We start from the raw sequence: 19036 nt of genomic DNA, 5'->3' as shown, positions 1-19036 counted from the left end.
CATGGCGCTGGCGGCGGGCCCCGGGCCTGGCTGTGGCGGCGGCGGCGGGGCGGGGGCGATGCCGGGGGCGGCTTCGGGGCCGGCGGCGGGGGAGACGAAGGTGATTTACCACCTGGACGAGGAGGAGACGCCCTACCTGGTCAAGATCCCCGTCCCGGCCGAGCGCATCACCCTGGGCCACGTCAAGGCGGCCCTCGCCCGGCCGGGAGCCAAGTACTTCTTCAAGAGCATGGACCAGGACTTCGGGTACGCGACCCCGGAGAGAGAGAGAGAGAGGAATGAAGGGGAGGAGGAAGAAGGGCCCGCCGGCCTCCCCCCGCGCAAGGAGAGAGAGACCTCGAGGGAAAGGGACCCAGGCGTCCGAGAGAGGGAGAGGCACCCCCGCCCCCTCAGCTCCTTGGGACCCAGGCGTCCGAGAGAGGGAGAGGCACGCCCACCCCCTCAGCTCCTGGGGACCCAGGCGTCCGAGAGAGGGAGAGGCACGCCCACCCCCTCAGCTCCAAGGGACCCAGGCGTCCGAGAGAGAGACCCTCAGCTCCAAGGGACCCAGGCATCCGAGAGAGGAAGAGGCACCCCCGTCCCCTCAGCTCCTTGGGACCCAGGCGTCCGAGAGAGAGACCCTCAGCTCCTGGGGACCCAGGCGTCCAAGAGAGGGAGAGGCATGCCCACCCCCTCAGCTCCTGGGGACCCAGGCGTCCGAGAGAGAGACCCTCAGCTCCAAGGGACCCAGGCGTCCGAGAGAGGGAGAGGCACGCCCATCCCCTTTGCGGCACACCTTTGCGGTCACCCAGGTGCTTGGGAGAAGGCTCTCCCCTCGCACCATAGGGGCAAACGCACCCACAAAATTCCCCATCCAGGTGCCCAGCACCCACACATTTCTGTGCCAGGGTTGAGGGGCCTACCTGGCTCTCCTGCTTCACACCTGAGGACCCTGAGAAAGGGGCTCTGATGTTCTTGAGAAGGATCTCCTTGTCCTCTTAGGGGATCTGGGAGACAGCCCTGCCCCCGGCCACACACTTCACAGAGACGCCAGGCACCTGGGAGAGAAAGGACTCCCAGCCTTTCATTGCATCCGGCCAGTGGTCCGTCTAACCCAGTAGGGTCAGCACTGACTGGCAGTAACTCTGCCAGGAGACGTTCCCAGGTTTACCTGGAGATGCTGCCGTGGGTTGACCTTTTGCAGTGAAATTAGATGCTCCTACCGCTGAGATGTGGACCTTCCACAGAAAGGGAACCAGGCCTCTGGGAGGCAGGATCCACCCCATCTCCCCCCACCCTCCCACAGGCACCCAGAGCACACCCTTTCTGCACTTTGGGGTGCTTGGAGTAGCTTCCCACTGCTTCATAGTTGGGAGTCCCAGGGGCCACAAGCATCTACAGTGGTACCTCAGGTTACATACGCTTCAGGTTACAGCCTCCGCTAACCCAGAAATAGTGATTCAGGTTAAGAACTTTGCTTCAGGATGAGAACAGAAATCGTGCTCTGGCAACGCGGCGGCAGCAGGAGGCCCCATTAGCTAAAGTGGTGCTTCAGGTTAAGAAGAGTTTCAGGTTAAGTACGGACCTCCGAAACAAATTAAGTACTTAACCTGAGGTACCACTGTCGTCGCTTCTTGCTCCTCGGAAGCCCCCTTTCCTGATTCCCTTTTCTCTTCCTTCTGCTGAAGGGTTGTGAAGGAGGAGATCTCCGATGACAACGCAAAGCTCCCTTGCTTCAATGGCAGAGTCGTTTCCTGGGTATGAAGTTGGCACATCGTCTCGCTGTGGGCACCCTTCCTAGCCTAGACCTAACTGTGGGTTGGCTTTAGGTCTGGGGTCTTGCTTTGGCTCTGGGCTCAACAGTGGAGGCCTCCTACCCTCAAGCCCTGCTTATGAGCTTCCTGGAGGCATCCGGCTGGCCGTCACCTTTGCCACATCCATGCAGGCTGGACCTGGTGGGGAGTTCTAGTCCAGAACATCTGGAGAGGCTTGTGGGAGGCCAGCCTAGCAGGAGCCTTTGGCCTCATCCAGCAGGGCCCATTTCCTCTACTTAAATTCCGGGCGTTTGGCTTCTGAGGGTTTATTTAGCGCCCAAGCAGGTGGTCAGTCTTTGGGGAGATAAGGATGGGGGATGATTTCATATTCCTCGTTTTACCTTCTCCTTTTCCCTGCCACAGCTTGTGTCTTCTGAGAACCCCCAGCCTGAGCTCCCTTCCCCTCCCCCTCCTCCCATAGAGGTACGACCAGAACCTTCGCCACCGCCGCCGCCACTTCCTCCGTTGCCCGTGGAGCGGACTAGTGGCATTGGGGATTCCCGGCCCCCTTCCTTCCAGTGAGTAAGGGGAGACTGAACGTGGGCTTTTGGGTTTCCCACTGGGTGGGTGTGCAATGTTTTTGAGTACCATTTGCTGGAAACCACAAGGCAGGTGCTCTTGTGCTCAAGTCCTGCTTGCAGGTTTCCCATAATAAGCTTCTGGTTGGCAACTGTGAGAACAGGGTGCTGGTCATTGGCCTGATCCAGCAAGTTATTCCTATGTTCTTACAGTGTTTGGCTGCTGCATAAATGGAAATGCTACTTATTAGATTTATACAGTGGTGCCCCGCAAGACGAATGCCTCGCAAGACGGAAAACTCGCTAGACGAAAGAGTTTTCCGTTTTGGAGGTGCTTCGCAAAACGAATCTCCTATGGGCTTGCTTCGCAAGATGACAATGTCTTGTGTGTCCCTGCGGGGGGGTTTCCTTTCCACCTCCCCTTTTTCTAAGCCGCTTGTCAGCTGATCCGATAAGCTGATAAGCCGCTAAAAGCCGCTAATAGCACTTATAGCGCTAATCCACTAATCCGTCAATGGGCTTGCTTCGCAAGACGAAAAAACCGCTAGACGAAGAGAATCACGGAACGGATTCTTTTCGTCTTGCGAGGCACCACTGTACTTTGTCTTCCCACAGAGCATACATCTGTGGTGTTCTTCAGGAAATTTCACAGAGCCAAGTTCACATTTTCTAATTCAGATTTATTAACAAGGCAACCAAATGTAGGTTGTAGTCAAACAGAAGCATACAAACGTAAATTATATGTAATAACTATACATCGATATAAGATCTTGCCCTGTACAATATATTATTGTTTTATTTGTTAAATTTGTATACCATCCTTTATCCAAAGATCACGGGGTGGTTCATAACATTAAAACACAACATGAGAACAAAAAAATACTTTATCCAGTAGGTTTTGCTTTTCTGAGCCAAGCTAGAGGGGGATGTATTTGAGGGTTTCCTGAACGAGGGACTTGGGGAGGTGCCCGTTCTTAAACTCTGGTGGGTACTGTTGTGATACAATTCAGTGGTGGAGGCCCCTTTCCCTGCCTTTGCAGCCCAAACATCTCCAGCAGCCACGAGAACCTGGACCACGAAACTGAGACTGAGTCCGTTGTGTCGCTGAGGCGGGAGCGGCCACGCCGCAGGGAGAGCATGGAGCACGGAGGTCAGTGGCCGCCTGGGAGCACAAACTCCGGGGTCTCTGTGGGCTGCAGGGGATGGTGTGCATGTGTGTGCAGTGGCCATTTTGTGAGTCCACCTTACGCTTCTCTCCTTGCCTTTAAAATAATTAGGTGGGCACCGGCTAAACGGGCAGTCCCGCTTGGAGCGGCACCTGGCTGGGTACGAGAGCTCCTCCACCCTGCTGACCAGCGAACTTGAGACCACCAGCCTCTGCGACTCAGACGACGATGACACCATGAGCAGGTGAGGGGCAGAAATGGGCCGGCATTTTCGGTTGCGAGTAACCAGTGGGTCCTTCCCCTTGGAAGTGCTTCTCCTGGGATCTGTGGAGGGTGGGGTCTCCTCTGAAACAAGTCTTGCTTTTCAGGGGGCTCTTCCAGTCCCGCAGTCTCCCCAAGAGCATTGCAAAGTCAGGAACTCTCACCTCCTGGCCCTAGGCAGTGTGGTGTAGTGGTTAGAGAGTCCGACTAGGAAGTGGGAGAGACCAGACTTCAAATCGCCATTCACCCAGGGAATTCACTGGGTGACCTTGAGCCAGCCATCACCTCATAGCTTAGCCCAGGCTTCCTCAACCTTGGCCCTCCAGATGTTTTTGGCTTACAACTCCCATCATCCCTAGCTAGCAGGACCAGTGGTCAGGGATGGTGGGAATTGTAGTCTCAAAACATCTGGAGGGCTGAAGTTGAGGAAGCTTGGCTTAGCCTACCTCCTGGAGCTGTGCCTGATGCCAAGAAGATGAAAGATGGGATTTGCCTCACGCCAGGCTGGGAAGTGGCGAGATTCGCCCAGGCTCAAGGTGTCAAAGAAAGAAGAGCTCTGCCATCTAGCGTGAGTGAAAACTTGCACTGTACTGGCTGCTAAATACAGTCGCACTTTGGAATCCATTCCGGAAGTCCGTTCGACTTCCAAAATGTTTGGAAACCAAATCACGGCTTCTGATTGGCTGCAGGAAGCTCCTGCAGCCAATCAGAAGCCCTGTCAGACATTCGGGTTCCAAAAGAACATTCACCAACTGTAAGAATCACTTCTGGGTTTGTGGCGTTCAGGAGCCAAAACGTCCGAGTTTCAGGGCATTCGGAATCCAAGGTACGGCCGTATGTCACTTGACCAAAGGAAGAAATTTGCCTTGGCGGCACTAAGAATTGGGTGTGAAATCCTTGATGCCACCTGTGTTTAAGCCTTGGAGGGTTACCCCCTTGCTGTTGCAGGAGGGCCCATGATTCTCAGGTGTGCAGCAGGCTCCTTTCTCAGTTCTGGGTGATGAGCTCTATTTGGGCTCCTGGGCTCTCTCTTGGCCAGGTGTCCTCTTTTCGGCTTGAGTGATTTGCAGCAAGCCACCAAGAATGAATTCCTATGCCCCACAAATAACCCAGAGATGCATTTTAAATAAAAGGACACATTCTACTCGTGTAAAAACACGCTGATTCCCAGACTGTCTGTAGGCCAGATTTAGAAGGCGATTGGGCCTTAGTTTGCCTACCCATGGGGTAGACCTTACCATGAGGATGCTGATAGCTAGAAGGTGGAAAGGAGGGACTTTGCCAACAAAACAAGAATGGAAGGTGAAAATGTTTGAAGATGCGGAACTGACAAAAATGACAGGGAGAATTAGGAATCAAGCAACCCAAAAGTTTGGTAAAGAATGGGATAATTATAGAGCATATTTAAAAAAACATAGTTCCCATACGAAACCTTTAACATGCTTTGACTAACGCTCACAATATAATATGGTGTAAAGAATACAGACAACATATCTTAAGTTAATTGTTGTAATATAATGCATTTACTGAGGAAACGAAGGACCCATGCTGAGAGAGACAGAAGTCTTAAAGGATGGAAGAACTTTATTTTATCTGTATGAAACATTTATTTTTTTGGTAACATTTTGCTTTCTGTGTAATGTATTTTTGCAAGTTGGTGGATGACGTGTTTTCTTTTTACTTTTCTGATGCAGTAGTTAAATTCAATAAAATATACTGTATTTTTCAGTGTATAGGACTAGGTTTTTTCCTTTAAAAATAATGTCAAAAATTAGGGGGCGTCTTATATGTGGGCAACTCCCTGCATTTTCTTAAATCTGAGTCCCCCAAATTGGAAAAATGTGGGGCGTCTTATACATGGGGACGTCTTATAGATGGAAAAATGTGGTGTGTGTATATATATGGCAGTTGGGCATCAGGGTCTGTCTCTCTCCTCTTTCCTGGGCAGGTTCAGCAGCTCCACGGAGCAGAGCAGCGCCTCTCGCCTCCTCAAGCGCCACCGTAGGCGGCGGAAGCAGCGCCCGCCACGTCTCGAGCGGGTAGGTTGGCATGGGGGGGTCTGCAGTGGCTATGTGGGTTGCTGTTCCGTGGGTGATGGAGGAGGCAAGATCTCTTGTCTTGCATGCAGGGGGAGAGGAATAAGCTTCTGGGAGGGTGGGGCTGATCCTCACTCTGATTCCCCCTTTGCTTGAGGGTTTCCAACAGGCGTCTTGTTGGCTGCTGTGCTGCAGTACACGGGCCGTTGGCCTGATCCTGCATCCAGGCTCTTCTGAGGTCCCTCTGCTCACTCCTTTCTTTTCCAACTCTTCTTTCAGACTTCGTCCTTCAGCAGCGTCACCGACTCAACCATGTCTCTCAACATCATCACTGTTACCCTGAACATGGGTAAGGGCAGTGCTTTTTTTCATGGGGGACGCAGGGCAATGCATACTCCTAAACATTTTGTGAATCTAAGTTTGGCCTCATTGAGGGGCAGTATTCAATACAGTGGTACCCTGGTTCTCAAACTTAATCCGTTCCGGAAGTCCGTTCCAAAACCAAAGCGTTCCAAAACCAAGGTGCACTTTCCCATAGAAAGTAATGCAAAATGGATTAATCGGTTCCAGACTTTTAAAAACAACCCCTAAAACAGCAATTTAAGACGAATTTTACTATCTAACGAGAACATTGAGCCATAAAATGAAAGCGGTAAATAATGTACTGCAGTCACACAATCAATCAGTAGCTGAACTGGGTTCCACACAGTCACAGTCCCAAAAACAAAGGAGCTGCAAAAATGCAAAATTAATAGCAAAAACAGACAGACCTCAGCGTAGCACTCCAAACGGAAGTGTGGCACTCAAACCGGAGCACGTTTGGCTTCAGAAAACAATTCGCAAACCGGAACACTTACTTCTGGGTTTGCAGTGTTTGGGTTCCAAGTTGTTTGAGAACCGAGGTACCACTGTATGAGTAGGAAAATGAGAGTACCCCTAAACATTTTTAAAGGAAAAAAAACCACACTGGGTAAGGGAGCAGTTGAGGGGGGTGAGGTGAGAGAGAGACTTGAAATGGAGAAGATTGAGTGGCCAAAATGGGGGATTGCAGAGGCAATGGAAGGCAGGACTGTGCGTGTGAGCGAATCACTACATGGGAGAGGGTTGAAGTCTGTAGGCTGGCTAGCTGAACAGCAAAATGCCAGAATGGGCATTTTTAAGCCACACTGCAAGCAAAGTTCTTCTGGTGGGCATAGCATTTCTTCTCTACTTTTATGAGAAAGTAAGGCAGGAACCTGCCAGGGGGGTTTAAGGGGTAGATCAGGGGTTGGGGAGCTTGTGCCCCACCCCAAGCTCGTTGGACTCTCAACTCCCACCAGACCCAGCCAGCAGGGCCAACGCTCAGAGATGATGGGGGGGGGGGCGTAACCACATCTGGCTCCTCTCACATTGACTTGGGTGGTCCACCAATCCTCCTCTCCAGATCTGCCATCCCATCCTCAGTTTCTTCATTTATTACAGTGGGGTCCAAACTTTTTTCAAAGAGGGACAGATTTGATGAAGTGAAGGGCTGTGGGGGCCGACCAAAGTTGTTGGTCTTCTTTTAGGATTGAAGTTGTTGAGCTTCTTTTAGATTGTTTGAAGTTGTTACGGTTTTTAAAGGATTTTTACCCCAGGAAATAAACAGGGGCCAGATTAAACCGACCGGTGGGTCCCCGAAACAGGCTTTGGACATGCCTGATTTATTAGAATCATTTATTATCATTTATTAGAATCATTTATTAGAATCATTGGAAGGGACCCCAAGGGTCATCTAGTCCAACTCCCTGCAGTGCAGGAATCACAGATAAAGAATGCCTGACAGGTTGCCATTCAGCCTCTGTTTCTAAACCTCCCATGAACACCCACCACCTTCCAGTTAAATGCTAGACTTGACCTCCTTTATTCTCCCCCCGCCTTTTTCCTGAGCAGAAAAGTACAATTTCCTGGGCATCTCCATCGTGGGGCAAAGCAACGAGCGAGGAGACGGGGGCATCTACATTGGCTCCATCATGAAGGGCGGGGCGGTGGCGGCAGACGGCCGGATCGAGCCCGGGGACATGCTGCTGCAGGTGAGGGGGGCGGGAGAGAGGACGCTCCTCAAAGCCCTTGGGGAGCTCCCTTCCCGTTTTGGGGGGCTGAGGATGGGGAGAGAGCAGCGCCCCGGAGCCACAGCATCAAGCCGGCCTAGCAGTGCTTGTTTCTTCTCTGCCCCAGGTCAACGACATTAATTTTGAGAACATGAGCAACGACGACGCCGTGAGGGTCTTGCGGGAGATTGTCCACAAGCCCGGGTGAGTGGGCTTTCCCCCGGGCACCCTCCTGAGCGCTGGGCTGCCTTGCGGGGGCAGCCTTGAGCTCACACTCGCCTTTCCTTTGCAGCCCGATTGTGCTGACAGTGGCCAAGTGCTGGGACCCCTCCCCGCAAGGCTATTTCACCCTGCCTAGAAGTAAGTGGCCGGGACCCATGTGTCCCCCCCCCCAACCCTCGAGAGGCTTTGCTCTGATTCCGCCAGACCCAAAAGGAGTGAAATGGCCATAGCAGGCCTCAGGTCCCCCTGTCCCCCAAACCTAAGATGTTTTGCCAAACAGCCGGGCCTGCATAGGCAGAGTTTGGGCTCCGGATCTGGAAATGTCCTGGTTCTAGGGCCTAGACTCTGGGATGGGGGAGAGCAGGGCAGGCCGGGAGCCTCGGTTCGCTGGGGAGTTTCCTAAGGCTTCTTCCCTGTCTGTGTTGCGTCCAGATGAGCCAATCCAGCCTATCGACCCAGCGGCTTGGGTGTCCCATTCAGCTGCCCTGACTGGGGCCTTTGCTGCCTACCCTGGGAGCAGCTCGATGAGCACCATCACCTCGGGGACCTCCGTCACTGAGACTGAACGTGAGTGACCCATATCGCTCTCCCCTGATTATTACCCGGGGGGTGGGAGGGAGAGGACAGGGGCAGAAGGAGGTGTAAGCCCTCTTCTGAAAATCTCTGTGGCCCCTCTTTCAAGAAACACCAGGTGTCTGCTGCTGGACCAACCACACTGTGGTAGGTTAAAAAATAAACCCAGTGGGAAAGCCAGCAGAATGAATGCAATCCCATATCTGGTGTATTTATTTAAAAGCAGTTACAAAGCGCTAAATATTTCTTTAAAAAAACCTTTAAGCAGTATATAATATAGAAGAGCAAACAGTATTATTTGAGTAAAAATTCAATCTAAATCCAATAAATCAGTGGTATGAAGCATATTTAAAAGGATAGAAGAGCTAAGACAGTGGTACCTTGGTTTAAGAACAGCTTAGTTTATGAACAACTTGGATTAAGAACGCTGCAAACCCAGAAGTAGGTGTTTTGGTTTGTGAACTTTGCCTTGGAATAAGAACATGTTTTGCTTCCTGTTGAGTGTGTTGCGTTTGTAAATTGAGTCCCCTGCTGCTATGGGAAAGCACGTTTTGGTTTACGAACCGACTTTCGGAATGGATTAAGTTCGTAAACTGAGGTACCACTGTAACAGAATCTAGGCATGTAAAGCAGTTTAGTCTTTTGGGTCTGGGAGAGCAAAAAGGCCAGTCTACAAGATGGCTGAAGCAACAGATGCTTGGCTGCTTCGCGTGTGAGAAGGACTTCCTGGTGGAAATGCCCCTTCATTGGGTCACCACCTTATGATATTCTGCCGGATGTGATGCCGTGAGCAAAATTTGCCCAGGCAATCCAAGACTTTTGTCCAGGGGCAGCCAGCCTTTGGGTCACCTGGTCCCAGGTTTTTGGATTAGTAAGGTTATTAGCCCTGAGACCTGAATGTTGGAGGATTCAGAAGAGAGAAATGAGTACTTCACACAGTGCATAGATAAACTATGGAACTCATTCCAGCAGGAGGCAATGATAGCCACCAACAGGACTCTCAGTGGCTGTAGCCAGGATGGCTGTGCTTTGCCTCCACAGTTGCTGAAAAACGCAGGAGGAGAGAGGGTTTTTTCTTTTTCTTTCACGTTGTTTTTACATGCAGGATTATCTTAAGTCTCCCATCTCACTCCCGTGTTTCTGGGTCATTCGCACCAATTGTCTCATTTGTCTTGCACATCCCCAGAAGATCCCAGGATCTGAGCATTTTCCACACCTTTCCCTCACCATTATTTCTTTCTCCCCACCTTCCCCCCAAAATACATTTAATTGAGTGTTAATAATGACAGGCAGCTGCAGAAAAGAAAGAAGTGAAAGCAAAATGAGTTTTAAAAAACCTTAGTCGTCACAATTGTCAATAAAGAAATGTAGAGTTCAGCTCTGCAATTTACTGAGTTGGTGGTAGAACATACCATAGAGGAAAGGGGCATTGTGGCCCATGATTTTTACAAAGAGCTCCATAGTCTGAATCATAACGATTTCAATATTTTTATTTTAAAATATATCTAGAAAAAGTAGACACTCTGATAGACCTGTGGGACTTGAGCTGCTGAGTTTGCCGTTTGGTCTGATTTCATTTTATATGCCAAGAAGACAATCTGGAGCGCGTTGGCCCCTGGGCACTTTTAGCTGCTGCAGAAAAATGATGCCTCAGCTCCCCTGGGGGAAAGCTCGCTCGGGATCTCGCATCCCAGGGGGTTTGACGGAGGTCTCTCTTTCCCTTTCCCCCATCGTCCGACATTCAGGCTTTGACGACTTCAACCTGTCCATCCACACCGACATGGCCTCCGTCACCAAGGCCATGGCTTCCCCAGAGTCGGGCCTGGAGGTCCGCGACCGCATGTGGCTGAAGATCACCATCCCCAACGCTTTCCTAGGTACCGTGCTGAGGAGCAGGGCAGGCGGGAGGGTGGAAAGGCGGCAGGGAGCCCCTCCCCAGGCCCTCCCCAGGCCCTCCCCAGGCCCTCCCCAGGCCCTGAAGCGAGGGACCCATGCAGCCCTCCGTGGCAGCCTAGCTGGCCCACCCCGGCCCTCTCCCTCACCCCTGTCGCCCACCCCTCCCAGGCTCGGATGTGGTGGACTGGCTGTACCACCATGTGGAGGGCTTCCAGGACCGCCGAGAGGCCCGCAAGTACGCTAGCAACCTCCTGAAGGCTGGCTTCATCCGCCACACGGTCAACAAGATCACCTTCTCCGAGCAGTGCTACTACATCTTTGGAGACTTCAGCGGCTGCGAAAACTGTAAGGAGGAAAAGGCTTTGCTCAGAACTGTAGCTCTGCTCCAGCCTTCCCCAGGCTCTGTCTGTCTTCCTTCCTTCCTCCTTTTCTCTCCCTCTCTCTCTCTCTCTCTCTCTCTCTCTCTCTGTTCTGAATTACAACTCCCATTATCCCCAACCCATGTGGATGTATAGCAATGCACCTGTTGGAAGTTGTAGTGAAAAACGCCTGGAACCAAACCCACCTTCCTAATGGGAGTGCAGTGGTGAAGGTTGCTTGGAGTGCAAGAACCTGTCCTACAAACAGGTTCTGGGCATTCAACCTGGATGGCCCTCAGCCCAAGAGAAGAGATGACTAAGGCAATAATAATAATAATAATAATAATTAATTTTTATTTATACCCCACCCTTCCCAGCTCAGACTGGGCTCAGGATGGCTAACATCAGATATAAAAACAATTGATTAAAATACAACTTAAAAACAAGATTAAAGTACAGCCTTATATCAGTAGAAACTCAAATCAAAAACTTTTTGGGGATGAAAACATCAAATCTTCACTAAGGCCAGCTATCCATACTGGGCCAGAAAAAAACCAGGGAAGTCCCCAAATAGGAGGGGAAAGAGAAAGGAAAAAGGAAAGAGGGGGAGGGGATCAAGTTGATTCCAAGCCAAAGGCCAGGCGGAACAACTCTGTCTTACAGGCCCTGCAGAAAGAAATCAGATCCTGCAGGGCCCTGGTCTCATGAGACAAGGGATGGAAACATCTGTGCTGGCAGGGGCTGGTGGGAGTTGTCGAAAACATCTGGAGGGTGGCAGCTTTGGGGAGGGGAGCGAGAAGGCCGCTCTGTTCTGGCCGGATCTCACACCCGCACTGCCTTTGCCTGCCTGACCGGCTTGCAGCTTTCGGGTTGGCCCCTGCCTTGTTGCCGAAAGCCCTAAACCTGGTCGCAGCCACGGACTTTGTTGAATTTTCTGCGTGTTCCATGCCATAGTTTGCCAGGCTGTGGAATACAAATGCACACTAAATTGCACTGCTGAACTAGAGCGTATGGTCAGTCCAAGCCAGCTCAGCTGAGATGGTTTTGGGTTACTCCTAGGCAGGTTGTAACATGGGAGAGTCCTGAGGAGGAGAACAACATAGTTGCTAAATCTCTGCCTCTGCCCTATTTAATTGTCTTCAGGAATGATCTGTGCCTCTTTCCTTTCCATTCCATCTTTAAAAAAAAATAAAAAAAAATATTAGCTTTTCATTTACAACAATCCAATAATAGCCTCATTATAACAACGCCAAATTATAATGCAAATCCTAATACAAATCATTCAAATGCCAAATTATGTAGTTTCAGTGGCCCCCCACGTGCTGGAATTAATGGTTTGGTGCAGGGGTCTGCAACCCGCGGCTCCGGAGCCACATGCGGCTCTTTTACACCTTTGCCGCGGCTCCGGGGCGGATACTAGCGAGGGGAGGAGGCGCATTGTGCGCCCCGACACTCCCCACTGTGGCGGGCGCTGTACTGGCTGTGACGTCGCATGGGGGCAGTGCGTGCGTTAGTCACGCACCGTCCCGACGTCACCTTCCCGCCCGCTGTCAGATCGGAGGGCAGCGGCGCGCATGCAGGTCTATATTTGTTTTAAATGTCACAATGGTTTTGCGGCTCCCAGGTTTTTTTTCCTTCGGAAACGGGTCCAAGTGGCTCTTTTTGTCTTAAAGGTTGCAGACCCCTGGTTTGGTGGTTTACTTTATTTCTGCGTTCCGAAGTCTTACTGATTTCAATTACATTCCTGTCATGATAGTAATCCCTTATACAACAGCTGCAATATTCATAACTTCTGTTCCTGTTGTCGCATTAAGTAATTTATAAGACTGCAAGTGCAGATCTCCTACTGTATCGATGCTCTTCCTGTGTGTGACATTTATTCTGTCCATGGTGTTTCTTCCTGTGCTTTCCATTCCATCCTTATCCCCTCATAGTTCAGCTTGACAGCTGAACGCTGATTTGAGTGTCTTGCTCTGGGCTGCCTCCTTGCATGGAAAGCTATCAATGGCCGCTAACCATAGTGGTTGTGGTCTTTCTGAATTCCAGTTTCAGGAAACCACCGGAGGAGGGGCGAGGGCTCTTTCTGGTCAGATCCTGCTTTCGGGTTTCCCTCTGGGGCATGTGCTTGGAACAGGGTGCTGGACTACATGGGCCTGATCCAGCAGCCCGTCTCTTTGCATTTTCTCCACTTGGATGGACTCCTCATTCCCGGTTTCCTCCTCTTCTTCCTCCTCCTCCAGACATGGCCAACCTCTCCCTCAACGACAACGACGGCTCCAGCGGCGCCTCCGACCAGGACACCCTGGCCCCGCTGCCCTTGCCGGGCGCCACCCCCTGGCCTCTGATGCCCACCTTCTCCTACCAGTACCCGGCGCCCCACCCCTACAGCCCCCAGCCCCCGCCTTACCATGAGCTCTCTTCCTACAGCTACGGCATGGGGAGTGCCGGCAGCCAGCACAGCGAAGGTACGGGGGGGGCAGCCCTGGATCTCGTCTGGCCCTTTTATTGTGTTTGCAAATGGCCCTCGCTCAGAATCATAGGAGAGTTGGAATGGTCATTTAGCACAAGGGCCATCTAGCCCAAGCCCCAGCGATGCAGGAATCTTTTGCCGAACGTGGGGCTCGAACCCACAACCCTGAGATTAAGAGTGTCAGGCTCTTCCGACTGCTATATTGGGGTATCAGGGCTGCGGGCTGCCCCAGTTGGGACAAGCAGTTCCCAGTCTTGCGCTCATTCACGAGCAAAGGCCCTTCAGGATTCACTGGATGAATGAGTGAAGGTTCTGTGTGAGTGTCTGGAGGTGGTTGGAGGATGGATGCCGGCTAACAGATTGAGGTTGAATCCTGACTAGACAGAAGTACTATTTTGGGGGGACAGGGGGAGGGCAGGCGTGGGGGACTCCCTGGTCCTGAATGGGGTAGCTGTGCCCCTGAAGGATCAGTTGCGCAGCCTGGGAGTCATTCTGGACTCACCACTGTCCATGGAGACTCAGGCCAATTCTGTGTCCAGGGCAGCTGTCTACCAGCTCCATCTGGTACACAGGATGAGACACTCCCTGCCTGCAGACTGTCTCGCCAGAGTGATGTATGCTCTGGTTATCTCTCGCTTGGACTGCTGCCATGCACTCTACATGGGGCTACCTTTGAAGGTGACTTGGAAACTACAATTAATCTAGAATGCAGCAGCCAGACTAGTGATTGGGAGTGGGCGCTGAGAAAGACCTACATTGGCTCCCAATATGTTTCCGAGCACATTCAATGTGTTGGTGCTGACCTTGAAAGCCCCAAACGGCCTCAAAGGCCCAGGAGACCTGAAGGAGCATCTCCACCCCCATCACTCAGCCTGGACACTGAGGTCCAGCTCCGAGGGCCTCCTGGCGGTTCCATCCCTGCAAGAAGTGAGGTCGCAGGGAACCAGGCAGAGGGCCTTCTCAGTGGTGGTGCCCACCCTGTGGAACGCCCTCCCACTAGATGTCAAGGAAATAAACAACTATTTGACTTTTAGAAACTTCCCTGTTTAGGGAAGTTTTTAATGCTTGATGTTTTATCGTGCTTTTAATAGTCCATTGGGAGGTGCACTCCATTGTTTCTTGAGACAGACAGCTGCCAACAACAACTAAGTATGATTATTAGAGAGTGGGTAAGCATTGCTTCCCCTGACTTACACGCCTCCTCTCTCCCTTCTTTTCTGCAGGCAGCCGGAGCAGTGGGTCAAACCGCAGTGATGGCGGTGGCGGTGGAGCTGGCCGAGGGGCCGGCAAGCCCAAGGAAGAGAAGGCGGGGGCCGACTCCAAGTCCGGCAGCGGCAGCGAGTCGGAGTACTCCATCCGCAGCGGCAGCCAGCGCGGCGGGGTGACGGTGGGGCCCGGCGGGGAGGGGTCTTCCCAGCGCAGCCAGCACAGCCTGGGGGGTGGCAGTATCCGTTCCCACCACTCCCTCCACGCGGCCTACGCTGCCCCCGGGGGCATCCCCCTGGCTTACAACCCCATGGTGGTCATGATGGTCCCGCCCCCCGCCCCACCCTCAGCTGCTGCGGCCGCCGCAGCCGTCCAGCCCCCCGGCGCCCCCCCGGTACGCGACTTGGGCTCCGTGCCCCCCGAGCTCACAGCCAGCCGCCAGTCGTTCCACATGGCCATGGGGAACCCCAGCGAGTTCTTTGTCGACGTGATGTGAACTGAGGCTGGGGGGGCCCCGAGCCCCACCTTGCGCTCACCGCCGTTGCCTCCGTCCCCAGAGCCTTCCACAACCCTCTGACCTCTTGCCGGGGCTTTGTGCCCCCCCCACACACATGCCACAAGAGAGCCTTTCGGATGGACCCAAACATTTGCTTCTTGCTGTCAGTTGGCACAATGCTGTGGTCCTCTGACTCAGCCGGAAGCAATGTGGCCGCCATCCACTTCTGTGGCACCTCCGTGGCTCAGCTTAGGGCTCGCGTGACCCACGCCCGCCTTGCCAGCAATTTTTACTTCACCAGCAGAACCGTTTGCCTTCATCCCGTGATGTCACACGTGGCTTCCGTGGCCACAGGAGATGGCTTGACGGGTCCTCTCTCGTTTATTGCGTTCAAATGGCTCCGCCTTCCATATTGTGAGCCGTCTTTTTTTACCTTTTTTTTTTTTTTACTACCGTGGCTGGCTTGGCCACTTTTTAATCATGTGACTCAGGTCTCTAGAATCATGTGACCTCTGCCTCCTGTTTTGTATCTGCCTTGAACTGGTGTCCTCTGAATTTTGGCCCCCCTCGCATTCTGTGGTCAGGTGGCCCTCTTGGAATGTCACATGACCTAGGGCATCAGCCCAGGACTTCCTGTCACATGACCTGATCTGTTCTATGGTTTTGTGAGCAGGTGAGTCTCGATGCCTCCCCTTCTTAGCAGAAGAGTAGATTCATTTGATCCCCATCCCTGCACCCCACTTGATCCCCAAAAACCCGGTGTCAATGAAGTGCTCATTTTGTTTTGTGCTGTTACTTTTTTTTCTATTAAAGAGGAAACTTTCTTAATTTTTTTTTATTCATGTTTTTGGAGTTAAGATGGTTCAATTTTTTTTTAAAAAAAACCTTCCTTTTGTATAAAAGTCTCCCCCCTGCCCCAGATCTCATTTTTACACTACACCCCCTACCCCCAAACGTGAGATCATTCTTTTGGTTTTGTTTTTTTATTGTGTGTTTCTAACACTGCAACTCTTTGCATTTTGAAGGGTTTACAACCAAAGTGTCACTGGTGACGTTTGATTCCAGGGTCGCTGCCAGTATTGTGCTCTTTGCCCTGTTTGTAATAGAAAATGTGTTTGTTTCCTTCGCAGCCTGTTGCTGTTTCAGCTGCTACAGTTTTCCATCCCGTGCGGGGGGCGGAGGTAGCTTGAGGCAAAATCCCAACATCCTTTGCCTCCCGTTTCAATCCCAGGGAAAGACCAGGCCTAGAACCTTTTGGTTCTAGGGCACAAGAGTTCAGATTCCATCTTCAGGCTGTCCATAATAATTATTTTGTTGGCAGCAGAGACTGGATCCAAAAGTTCTCTTCTGCCAACGAAAGGAGAATTACTTTCTCTGTCATACAAAGGGGGAACTCTTGGATCTAAGCCTGTATGGACACCTTGTGTGTGACACTATTAGGGGAACACAGCTTAGGACTGAAATGCGTCTGTTTTGCTCACAGACATGTCCCCCCCAGCCCTTAAAATTCTTTTTAGAGAGAGAATTCGGTTTTGAAGCCTCTCACTGGGCAAGATCTTCAGGGTTATAGTTCACGCTTTGCCGTGCGATGTAGGTGGGCAGGGGAACAAACCCCCAAGAATCTCCGCTTGCAAATTGTCGCAGTAAGCCCTAAAACTAGTTTTTAGGGGGCGTGGGCATATTGTGCCTGCTTTGCTCCTTTCCTCTCGAGCTGGGGAGAAAGAAACCACAATTCCTGCCTTAGTATTATGCCCGACCCGAGGGATTGTAGTCTCTAGTGTTGCCATATCTTAGGAGCTAAAAAGAGGGCAACCCGAGCCGCTGCCAGCCCGAGCTGGGGAAATAGACTTGTGGTTGCGGGTGTGCAGAGCCTCCCGAGCCACCCCAAAAACCTGGAAATTGCCTTTAAAATGTAAAAATCCGGATGGGCACGTTGGCCCCCCAAAAGAGGACATAACCGGGTTTTCCCGGACGTATGGCAACCCTATTCTAGGGCCAAATATGCCACCATCTCCTAAGCCAGGATTCTTCATTTTTTAATCGCAGGAGCGAATTGGGCTCATGCAAAGTAAAGGCCTGGTTTTGTGGCTTTTGGAACCCGTGAGTGAATCGGGGTGGGATATTTTGGGGTTTGTGCAACACTTTCAGGGCCTTTCTAACCAGGGACGCCCAGAATAAGAGCTGAGAGCCAAGATTCCTCGACACTTCCATCCTCCCGGTTTCAGAAGCCAGGCCAGGGACTCTTACAGAACACAACCTTTTCCTCACCTGGATGGGAAGGTGGTTCGGCCGGCTGCGCTGCGCCTCTCAGTTTCCACACCCAAGCGCAGAGCGTGGATGTTGAAATTTGCCTCTTGTTACCTCCTGAGCGGTGCCAGGTAGTATGTTGGTCTCGCTTCCTGCGCTCTCTCTCTCTCTCTTTTAAACTCTCCTGTCGCTGCCCCCTCCAGAGTTGTAGCAATTCGTTTCCCCAAATCCTGCAGTCTCATCCAGGGAAGAAGGGAAAAAGTGGAAGGGAGGAGGAGAGGGATTCAATGCCCCCCCACCCCGACTTGCCTCCCTCCCCAAACAGGGTACGAACTTCCTCTTCAATGGTGCTACTTCCTTCCAGCCTGCACGTTCCTGCGAGTCTTTGTCTCTAGGTTGCAGCAGGAGACACCCCCCTAGGGATTGGGGCCCCTCTCCAGTATTTAGCCCTCCCCTCTCTCTCGGGGCCTGGGTGTGTGTGTGCGTGCGTGTGATCGGTAGCAGATAACTATTTTGTAATAACATATTTATTTTTTAGCTCTTTTGTGTACAAAAAAAAACACCATTCAGTAATAATTAAAAAAACAACCTAATAAAACCAAAGTGTGTCAACTTGTGCTTTTTGTTTACGTGATGCTCGGAGAACAAATTCCTGTGCCCCACAAATAACCCAGAGATGCATTTTAAATAAAAGCACACATTCAAATCGTAAGAACATGCTGATTCCCAGACCATCCGCGAGCCGGATTTAGAAACCAGTTGGGCCAGATCCGGGCCTTAGTTTGCCTACCCATGCTCAAGGTCAAACTGGAGGGTCAGCAGTTGGCGCACCTTACAAAGGAAAAAAAGGAAAGTTTGGGGGAGGGGAGTCCAGGGTAGCTATGGATTACCGTATTTTTCGCCCTATAGGACGCACTTTTTCCCCTCCAAAAATGAAGGGGAAATCTGGGTGCGTCCTATGGGGCGAATGCAGGCTTTCGCTGAAGCCTGGAGAGTGAGAGGGGTCGGTGCGCACAGGTCACAGGCTCACCCTATTCATACACAAACATACCCTTAAGACAGGATTTGTGAACAAAAAGACAATGGGGAGGATTTTCCATTTTCCTTCGACCTTGCAGATAAATATTTGAGGTCAATTTGGGAGGGACAAAATGGTTTCAGGACTTTTTCCTGTAGGGTTTCAGACATGTGGTTTATATATTCAGTTATGAACATTTTTATATACAGTGTGTGTATGTATACACACACACACACATACATATACATATATATATATACACACACACATCACACATATATGACCTTAAATTGTTTGTTTCAGTAGGGCATTAATACAATAAAGCAGTGCTTTTTTCTGGGGGGTACGCAGGGGTACGCACACCCCATAACATTTTGTGAATCTAAGTTCGGCCTTATTGAGGGGCATAATTTCAATATGAGTAGGAAAATGATTCTTTTTCTGGGTGTGTGTGGGGGGGAAGGACTGCAGTAAAGGAATAAATGCACCCAGGGGTGCAAAAGCCCTAGATTAGCAGGGGGAAGAAATGCACTTTGCATATGCTCAGGGCAGGCCAACTCTCTCCAACCCCCCCCCCCCCAAAAAAATATGCTTTCTTCCTCTGCTGGCCTGGAAAGGAAAGCCACGTCTCCATGGGGGAAGAAAACTACAACTCCCAGCATGCCCCGGGGCCATGGGTGGGGCAGGAAGTAATTAGCCCTATTCC

The 19036-nt window shown here is 51.5% G+C and overlaps 1 protein-coding gene across 1 annotated transcript; it reads left to right on the top strand.

The window, feature by feature from the left end:
- The first annotated feature begins 38 nt into the window (after window positions 1-38).
- On the top strand, window positions 39-17915 carry DVL2 (dishevelled segment polarity protein 2). Its single transcript, XM_083472607.1, has 15 exons — window positions 39-246; window positions 1668-1737; window positions 2157-2311; window positions 3352-3461; window positions 3589-3721; window positions 5687-5777; window positions 6054-6123; window positions 7686-7825; window positions 7971-8047; window positions 8136-8203; window positions 8498-8632; window positions 10384-10515; window positions 10703-10879; window positions 13134-13358; window positions 14587-17915. The coding sequence occupies exons 1-15, from the start codon at window positions 59-61 to the stop codon at window positions 15063-15065; spliced, it is 2250 nt and encodes a 749-aa protein (XP_083328733.1). The 5' UTR covers window positions 39-58; the 3' UTR covers window positions 15066-17915.
- The last annotated feature ends 1121 nt before the right edge of the window (window positions 17916-19036 follow it).

Source organism: Podarcis liolepis, assembly GCF_965112155.1.
Source record: "Podarcis liolepis genome assembly, chromosome: 13".
Taxonomy (NCBI): domain Eukaryota; kingdom Metazoa; phylum Chordata; class Lepidosauria; order Squamata; family Lacertidae; genus Podarcis; species Podarcis liolepis.
The sequence above is the reverse complement of the archived record's forward strand: the minus strand, read 5'-3'. Positions and strand labels throughout refer to the sequence as shown.

Bases quoted from the DNA above. Each gene is read 5' to 3' on its own strand.
- DVL2 (XM_083472607.1), top strand. From the start codon at position 59: ATGCCGGGGGCGGCTTCGGGGCCGGCGGCGGGGGAGACGAAGGTGATT. The intron at 3,722-5,686 runs GTGAGGGGCAGA...TTTCCTGGGCAG, and splicing joins GACGATGACACCATGAGCAG to GTTCAGCAGCTCCACGGAGC. The intron at 8,633-10,383 runs GTGAGTGACCCA...TCCGACATTCAG, and splicing joins CTCCGTCACTGAGACTGAAC to GCTTTGACGACTTCAACCTG.